General features: G+C 34.4%; 1 protein-coding gene across 1 annotated transcript; it reads left to right on the top strand.

Annotated features, from left to right (window-relative positions):
- The first annotated feature begins 623 nt into the window (after positions 1-623).
- LOC129002001 (uncharacterized) lies at positions 624-7,409 on the top strand. Its single transcript, XM_054429480.1, has 4 exons — positions 624-698; positions 2,103-2,192; positions 3,603-3,839; positions 6,949-7,409. Exons 1-4 carry the CDS (start codon positions 640-642, stop codon positions 7,124-7,126), a joined length of 564 nt encoding a protein of 187 aa, XP_054285455.1. The 5' UTR covers positions 624-639; the 3' UTR covers positions 7,127-7,409.
- The last annotated feature ends 2,770 nt before the right edge of the window (positions 7,410-10,179 follow it).

The following is a 10,179-nucleotide window of genomic DNA, read 5'->3' as shown; positions in this document are numbered from 1 at the left end:
CTAAAACTTTGAAATAAGCATTTGAGGATTATTTCACATGTGCATAAGTAAAATGATCCTGTGTAGTTGCAGTGATTACAATTTGCATCTGTTTAGTAATCATAAGTAAATCATCGAACTAGTTAAGATTGGCATGATTTAAATATGACACATAATACGCTGGAGACTATTATATCACGAATAGTACTTCTGCTCTTCCACTGTCCTACCTTCTACAGCATAGTGAATGAAAAATAACAGAGATAGGTACAATAATAATTAGGTCTGAGCATCGGGTCCAAAAAAATCATGACGGCTTCAACATCGAGGGGGGGGGGACCACCATTGGACCAATTAACTTGACGTTTATAACCCGATGATAGAGTTTGGACTATGAAACCACTGTAGTCACTAAGTCCATAACAATAACTACACAGAATATCTTTTGACTGGATGTCACGTAAAACAAACCTCATCAGTTAACACATTCACCACCAGGTCACATAAGAGTCCTCAAACAGAGGAGTGTGAAAGCTAGTAGACAACTTGTTAAGTTAGCTTATTAAATCTTAAACATTTAGGAGTTGCAAATAAAAGAGAGATCCAAGAACGACCAAATTGAATGAAATATAATTTTCAGGCGTGACCAGTCAACAGGTTATGGGAATGAGCTACTTAGAGTGCAGCTTGCTGATACACAACCTTACGAAAAACCCAGAGTAAGTAGTTTATAGCTTACTAGTCGATGCTTTTAGAAAATAATCTTTGTACGAAATAAACTATTGGAGAGGTTATCCATATATTAATTTCACAACTAGTACCGTAAGTGGCATTTTCCGTTGCGTGCTCAAGTTTCAAGTGGGGCAAAGCCGGACACAGCTACACCTAAGTTCACTTGCGAGATTCAACTAACTTAAAAGCCAGAGGTTTATAAATCATATCATATCTTATAGACAAATCATATAATACTATGTAACTAGCAGAAGCCGAGTACTTATGACACGTCAATGTAACTATCGAGTGCGTCATAGTATTGCATACATCATGATTTTTGTACGCACAAGATTGTAGTGCTTCTTATCAGTATTAATGTATAATTTCACTACTGTAATTTTGAAGTTAGTATACAACCGAATAAAATAATACAGGGGGGGGGGCAATGAAAGCACCACAATTTATAAGTAGTAAAAATTCAAGAATATTCTCCCTATGTATATAAATAGCACATCAAAACACAGGTTATCTTTTGCCATATTAACTTAACAAAGTCATTTTTCAATTTCTTGAAAAAAACCCGCAAGTGACGTCCTTGTCTTACTTGACATTCCTTTTTAGTCACTTGAAAACTCCATAAAATACTCCTCCAGCATTTCTTCAGGAATCACTTTAGATTTTGGACAATTCTTAGCTTCGGTTCAAGCAAATCTGTGCGATGACTTTGAGGAATCTCGAACTTCAAGTAACTTATTAGAATAACCCCCCCCCCCCAAAAAAAAAGAGGAGCCAACGTAAAGCTTTCAACAACAAAAGATTCCTGGCAAATCCCTTTGGACTTTTGAGTTACTGCTACTCGCACTCTTTCAACATTTGCTGGTGTAAAAAGAGATTTGCGACACCCACCGATTATTTTTAAGGTTTGCGTTTATCCTAAATAATTTTACCCAGTTCACCATTATTTTCCAATCTGGAACAGTGCCATGTTGACCAAGCGTGCAACGTGGTCCAAACAATCTACGGGTTTTTGCACAAGAATAGGTTCCCACATCAAAATCTCAGTGTTAATAGCCTCAGGCATAATATTTACTAAAATGGCATAGTTTAATTGATGTGTTAAGCACACCCTTTCATTCATTGTTGCTTTACTTATAGTGTGACAACGAAAGAAAATCGGGATGCTCACACTGTAAATGTGTAAACAACATTATGTTTTACGGCCACTGGTGAAATTTTCTTCACCGTCTGTGTAAAGGTTCAGCAGATTTGATTAACATAATTTTCAGGTGGGTAGATGATGGATCAAGAGGTTTTGTCAAGAGTTTTTCAGTAATAAAACCCATATAAATAAATATTTTGCATGGCATATACATATACCATGGTATATAAATATATGGAAACTTTTGCAGATGCCATAAGTTTAATGGCCTTTGCTGCTACGGCAGTTGCTGTATCGTGGCTAGACACCAGAAAGACTTATGGACAAACTGGTATTTTTGGTAAGGATCATAAAATATATTATGTGACTTTTACTAATATACATGTATACTTTTTAAAACGTAAGAAGTCTGTCTTCATGTGAGTGTAAACTGGTTGAACCTTTGACCTTTGAAGCTTTGACTATTAATACAACTAGACATTCCAACCCCTATATAGCCAGTTTTTCAATCAAAATTATTAGTAGTTGATGTGAGCCACCGACAGATTGTGCTGATTCAAAGTACTCATTTCTGTTGACAGGTACACAAACATTTTTACCAAGTTAAATGACTAATTGTGAGCTATAGCAACTGTTATGACCCGTCAACTTGGTCGAAAAATGAGGTAGAAAATTGAACTTTAGGCACTGGCGCATTCTGTGACTTGCTCACACTCTTTTAATAACAAATTGGCGACAGCAGGTCTATATACATAGATGGGATGTCTACTTCAGTATCCAATAGTCAATGCTATGAGTCTAATCAACATCAAATTATGCGTCCAAGCTAGATAAAAGAATGCAAATTGGATCAAATTATGTGACAATAAGGAGTGAACCGTGTCCAAATGTTACAAAAGTATTGACATATACATAATACAGACATTGGAGCAACAAAATATTGACAGTATAACATTTATCAGAGTGTTTAAATTGTAGGACCAAACTAACCGTGTTTCCGAAACGGGATACAATTATGTGTTAACACTGTGCTAAACTGAAAATCAATTGTTCAAACTGTATAAACCAAGATTCTAAATTGGATAAATTTGTGAGCAGCTAAAAATGTGTTATTGCCAAATTATTTTTGTCATTGCTAGAGAACTAAAATCAAACTATTCGTCCAAAATATTCAAGTTTACCAATCCAGATTTAATAAAACTATGTACCAAAAATTGGATGAAATAGTTAGTAAAACGCCCATCAAGGTCTGTCCACAAATTGATCAAAATATTTGTAGGATTAGACAAAACTTGTGCCAAAGTTGGACCAACTCGTTTCTCCAAAGCTTTCCAAACCAAGTGTCCGAATGGGATCAAACTATTAGCCTAATTAAAATTAGATCAACAAGGATCAACTACATTAAATAAAATTTGGTTCCAACCTTTTATCAAACGTGCCAAAAGTTGATCAATCAGTTGGTTCTAAACCATCCGAAACATGTATCGAATCGAATCAGTCTACTTCTCAAAAACTGGTTCAAACCATGGTTCAAACTATGTATCCAAATCCAACCTCTGAGCCTAAATCAGACCAGACTGTATGCCAAAGTTTGATCAAACTACGTACCAATAACGAACCAACCTGTTTGTTAATAACTGTCCAAACTATTGTTTTAAGTTCAATCAGACTATTTTATCCAAATAAGATCAAATAAACAAACCGTGTATCAAAATGTAAGCAAACTGTTCCTAACTGCGTCCCTACACAGGCTCGTGGTGATGCTGGTGGGTCTGCTAGTGTTCATGTCTTTCGCCTCCTATGTGGCCGGTTCGTGCAAGCGACGACGCCATAATCTCATCCGCATCCGCAACGCGTCGTGCAGCGCCACGGCGGCGTCGGCGTCGCTGGCCTCGGGATACGGGGAGACTGATCCAGAGGGCATCATACAACCTCACCTCTCGTACAACAAGAAGAACTCTCACAGGGCAACGGCCATCATCGCCAAGTAAGCTGTAGACAGTCACATTGCTTAAACTTTACAGGGTGGAGTGTAGTAAATGACTTTTTATGTATATCTTTAGCTGCGTAGTTAGTTGTGAAGAAAAGACAGGAGGCCACTGTTTATTGGTGAAAACATGAGTTTTTTTATTTATCCAGTTGTGGTGGACAATAAAGTACTTAGTTTGTGATCACTTGCATTTTTTGATCTCTTTAGAATGATGATGCAGCTTGCATTTCGTTTGTAATTCGCGATTCCCCAACTGCATATATTTTTGGGTGGCAGTTCCTAAATGCTCGGAATACATTTTCCAATTTAAAGTTGTTACCTAGCTAAGATGACCATGCAGGGAACCGGGAATCGCAAACGGAGGCTGAGCTGCACTGCAACAACCGAGTGATTCATCTATAAGCATATCTCACATGGCCTTGCTTTATAAAACTGAAAATAGGATGGATACAACAAACCTTAAATTGTTACCTATAAACCACGATCAATCCCCTTCCTCTTCAACAACAACGCCTTTACATGATAAATTAAAGCACAAATACCACGCTCGAGCGTGGTCCATACATAAACTTTTTCATAAGGGTCTACCCTGTGATAATCTTAGAAATTATGTTTACTTAAGTCAGCGCTATGTTATTTTATTCCAATGTTACAAAATATTTAAAAACCAATTACATTGCAGCATTTGTAGGGACTAGTGGGTCGTTTGTGTTTTAGACACAGTCACATGATTGGTCTGCGGTCTTAATCGGTTCGTAACAAATTTTTCACCACACTATGATGTTTTTGGCTGTATTACATACGTTAATTGGTGGCTGAAAGTTACGTTTTGCTGGCCATGCCAGCTGTCATCGTAATTTGGGCGCCGAGCAGGTTTTTACAGCCCGGGGCCGCAAAATCAGCTGTCCGCTTACTTACTTAAAACATGAATGAATTTTAAATACACAATCAAAATCCATAGCATTGCAATAGAATTGTGTTATTGTCACCGTTGCCTAGCAACTATTTATTTTTATTATTGATGATTCCTCAAATTATTTTTTCACATAACCTTAAAGTTGTAGTTGTGTTGACTATCAGAGTGCATTATGTTAGTGGTGAATAGTGGTAATAGGGTATAGTGTGGTGAAAAATAGCGTTCGTACCACGGACCGAAATGGTTTTGCAGCTCTCGATCGATTTAAGTTCTCGACTTCGTCTCGAACTTAAAAACTATCTCGAGCCGACAAAACCTCATTTTCGGCCCTAGGTACGAATTAAACTATAACTTAGCCTACAACTTATGTGGGACCATCATGCCATGCCTACACAGAATAAATAATGAGACACTCTAATCATGTGTCTAGGTCTCTTAACCCACCCCCCCCCAACCAAAAAAATCACAAAAAAGCAAAAACACACCAAAAAACCTACTCTGCAGTCTGTTATACCACCTCCAGGAGCTGTAGTGTGTGATATTAAGAACTTATTCTACTGGAAATAAAATTTACAGAACTTATATTTGAGAAAATCTCATAAGTTATTCTTGAAAAGATTATTATGCTTAGCTAAAATATTCCATTATTTTTTCTGGCATAATATTTTATGGATTCTAGCCTTTTCCTAGGTAATTTACGAGTTATAGAAGTGAACTAGTTTTGAAAGAAAAAATACGAAAGAGAACTCTTCAATGCTTTTTGTTCTGACTAATGAATCAATTAAAGTAAAATGAAATAATTCAGGGCAGTATTTATTGCCGTATTGTTAATAGATTACTAGCTAATTGATATTGGGTCATTAGGGAGCTCACAATATGATTGATAGCAACTCGATATTACGCGATTATTCTGATCTGAACAAATAATTTATTTTTTCGTCATTATTCTGGCCTTCATAGTGAAGTAAGTTGTGAAATTGACACATTTGATGCATTTTTAAAGCATAGCGTGTAGGCCTATATCTTAGTTGATGTCGCATTGAAAATAAATTATGTGTCTTACTGAAATATGAATATAATTTGTAGAGTAATATTACTCACTATTGATACCTTAGAACTAATTGATGGCATGTCATACGTTTTTTATGTCACATATCTTACTACAGATGTCAGTAGGAATTCCTCTCGTTCAATTCAATTTAAACACAATTACAAATTTGAGTAACATCTACGAAAGTTTACATGCTTTTAGAATCGATCAAGAAATACGTAGTTACTAAACCAGCAGAGTGGCACAGTAGGCCTACATTATATGAACTGTACGCTTTAAAAGTGTTTAAATTTTGTTTGTATGCTCAAGTACAGTTTATGAACTAACCTGTTTCATACAGATTTTAAAATTAAAACTAACAGACTTAACTGACTAATGTGAGTCATGCTCTACTAGAACATTAGCAAATTCTCCATGATAGTTGTGAGGCCAGAGTGCAATAAGTGATAAGATTTATAATTATTATATAGCTTCAAGGAAATAATTGTTTTCAACGTAACCGATGTTTCATTAAAATCCGTGAAAATTGCCCAAAACTGTTGAATGATAACGTTAACAAGCGAGTCCAGAGTTTGAGGGTAAGGATTTATTTTTTACATTCACAATTTTTAGTGTTATGCAACCGTAGAAAGAGGATTGAATAGCGAGGCAGTGTCAAAGGGCAGTTTACACAAATTTTGTGCAGTTTTGTGCAAACACTAACAACCCCAGGATCGTTAAAACTGTCAATGTCTATATCATCAAACGTTTCTACAGTAATATGTACCAGTTTGTTATCCAAAATGAAGTCAACTGAAGCTTTAACATCACAAGAACTTTTGCCTAACTTTAGTCTATTATGTCGTTTGTGTCTTATTGATCCATAACTACTTCATTTAATAATTAATTTGGTATACAAAAAAGTGTGTCAATTTGGCTGTCAATATTTGATTTCTAAACATATACTGCACCTATAAAATAAAGCCTATAAAAATATTTAATGGAATATAAACCGATTCTTTCAATGCTGAAACCAACTGTATATTTTCCAAATAGCAGCACTCCAGTCATAGTCCTGTTCCACTATCCAGTTTGCCTCAACTTTACCACACTGGGTAGTCTGTGTCCCATAAACTTACGTCGTACTTCTGATGTTGCAGTCCAGGAGACCTGATGGTAGAAGACCTGACAGGTCCGTTGTCGCCTCCATACCCTCCGGTACAACAGGTGACCATCGTCAGGGGCTCCGCCCCACCACTAGGCTTCCGCCAGACCAACCACTACACGGAGCTGGTCCTTCCCCCTGGCTTCGTTGACACCCAATACACGAAGAGATAACACGGCAAACTGACTTACCGCTGCCTGCCACATAATGGGCTACCTGTCAAAGAGGATACAACGGAAGGGATTGATGCTCTGCGAAGAGTACTCTCATATTTACTTTCCTAAAACCCTTAAACCCTTTTTTAGTGGGAAAATACTAACATAACTAACTTTGGACATTGAAGAAGACATCCCTTGCATGGACCAGTTTTAGACAATTTCTACCTTGATTTGAGTCACTGAGGTACTTGATGCAACATAAAACGCTAACAACTTGTGTTAAGCCTTAATAGTTCTGTACAGTGAATATTTTCTTAGCATAAATATAAAATACAAAAACAAAATGTACACTTTGTTGTAAATCTAGTAAATCTATCTAGGAGCTAGAGCTGTAAATTTGGATTGTTCGATGACTAAATTTGTTGCTTGAAGAATTATTGTTTTTTGATGGCTTAAAATCCACTCTTAAATTGCTATTTAGTTAAAGGTTCTCAAACTATTATTTATAATATTTTTTATATAAATAATTTTATTGGATATAAGCTGTAAAATCAAAACTCTGAATATGCTTGAGGGTAAATGGCCATAATAGTTCCTAAAAAGTAATTCCGTTTTATAACAACATGACAAACTATTTATTTTCAGACTCAACGCCAAAAGCGTTTTTCGGACAAACAAAACTGTCAGAAACAATATTGTTTTTATTGGAAAAGGTTAGACTGGTTAGACGCAGTGTTTTTGTTTTACGCCCGTGGTCAGACAATTAGTTTTATTTTAATTAATCTGTGATGTGGACATAATGGGTATTTGAACGAAAACATGTCTTGAAAAAAGTAATTATGAGCCTAAGATGTGTAACAGAATTATGTCAGGTGTGATTCTGTGTGTATGCAAATATAATGAAAAGTTTGTGACCTATAAATGTATTCTCTAAATAATTACACACTATAATGAAATAAAGTGGGAATAGAATACATCGAAAATGTTTCAAGTTGAATAAACGCATTAAAACAAGTTTACGACAGTTCTGTAACCAAAAACGCCGAAAGTTAACGTAAGAGAAATGGTAACTTAGTGACGACAGGTTGTTTGTAATGTCAGGAAGATTAACGTTAAGTGATGAAATGTGACTTTAATTTATAATGGAGCGTTTTGTAATGTCCACATTCTACCACCCTTCACAAAAACATAAATAAAACAATGTGGAAGAGGAATAAAAAGCTCATTATGCATATCAGAGAAACTCTAAAATACCCCCGCCGCAGCAAACCTGCCGACTAACCGAATTTCCATGTCTGAATTGATTTTCAGTTAAATATATTTTAATAACATTAGGTTTAACGAGTACCTAGGTTTGCTGCTACAAGGAAACTAATAAAGTGTGTTTTTGAGTAAAATATTGATAGCTTAGTACAAAATAAATAAATTTGCCAAGTTTGTTAAAAATATATCCATAAACAAGCAAACTACAACATTTGACAATATTCTCCTTAAGAATAACATGGAAATTTTAAATTTACAATTTTTTAAATTTTCTCCGTTACTAATATTGAACAAAAATACTTTTACATAATAAATTATTTGTTTTTTTAAGCTCTTTAAAATGGTCTAAAGAGAAATTGGGAAATTTTGTGTTTTGAGGGTCAAAAGTAAGAAAACCCAGTTTTTACCCCATAAAACCCCCCGTACATATATAAAAATTTGAACGAATGGTGTTTTTGGCCTCTGGGGACATCAAAATGAAAAAGTAAATCGGTCCCGGGTCTAGGTATTTCCGTGCCACCTACGGTAATAGCTACTTCCCTATAGGGAAATTCGCTAAAACACTATTAAAAATACCCAGGAATATTAGAATATAGGAATATCTCAAAATGTGAAACAATCAGTCACGGTTGATGCAAAAAAAGACTTAGAAATTATGAGACTTAGACGTTGTAAGACTCTAATTTTATAAATTATTATGTTTATGGACAGTGTTAGATATTATTTCCTAGAGGGGCTTGAGCATTCTGAAATACCCCCATTTCATAATTTAGTATAATAAATGGAAATGTTAAACTATTAAAAACATAACGTATTATAAAGTGAAACCTATTCACTTGTGATTGTATAAATGAATATAAATAAAAAAATTAGAACCCGTTAACGAATAAAACAGTAATCTAAATGAAGGTAGTTGGTTTCTATTTAAACTTTAAATGGAACCTGGATAGTTATGAGCACTGAGCTTTTATAATGCTATAGTTAATGATGACGTTTGAATAACATCATATTACTCCTAATCAGGGAAGTTTTGCAATATTATGTTTGTATTTATTTGAGTATTTCAATTTCAAACGATCGAGTAGACTATATTTAATATGTTTAATGGTTATTTAAACTGTGAATATATTGTTAGAGTTTTTGTTTTAAATTATGTTTGAAGTATGGAATGTAAATGCTATAATTTCACCTCAACTTGTTAAATTATTATGAAATACGACTTGGTCGAAATATATTGATAGGTGAAATTAGCGAAGTCTCAACAATGAGTTGGATGTTATTTACTTTGATTTTTAATCTAAATATTGTTTACTAAATACCACAGTTCAGTGCCTACTACACTTCGTCATTTGTCTGACGATGACAAAATTGAAGCTGAAAAACTGGATTATGATGAAATAATTAAATTAAATGTTTATTTACACCAAAATGTATTAACTCATTCACATATCTGTAGGGGAAACCTATTAATTCAGTATTTTTACTCATAATGAACATAATTGAATGGTTCTCTCAACGAATGTGCTAATGTTAAACTTCTGTATGTATACTGCATATTTATAGTAGGATAAGAAGTTTACTTGAAACTATTCAAAGTCAGTTGTTTAGGTTCTATTTGGGGTGTTTTTATTTTGTTTTTATTGGATTTTTATTATATATTTTTATTTATTTTATTTTTTATATTGTTTTTACTTTGTTTATATTGGTTTTATTTTTATTTTGGGTTCTACCCAAAATAAAACATAATTGATTTAGTGTCTCATTTTTCACTAACAACTTAAATGTTCTCTTTTGGGTTTATAATA

This window comes from Macrosteles quadrilineatus, unplaced genomic scaffold, assembly GCF_028750875.1.
Source record: "Macrosteles quadrilineatus isolate MER2022 unplaced genomic scaffold, UCM_ALF_1.0 Scaffold_9__3_contigs__length_116548681, whole genome shotgun sequence".
Taxonomy (NCBI): domain Eukaryota; kingdom Metazoa; phylum Arthropoda; class Insecta; order Hemiptera; family Cicadellidae; genus Macrosteles; species Macrosteles quadrilineatus.
This window is presented reverse-complemented; position numbering and strand designations above follow the sequence as displayed.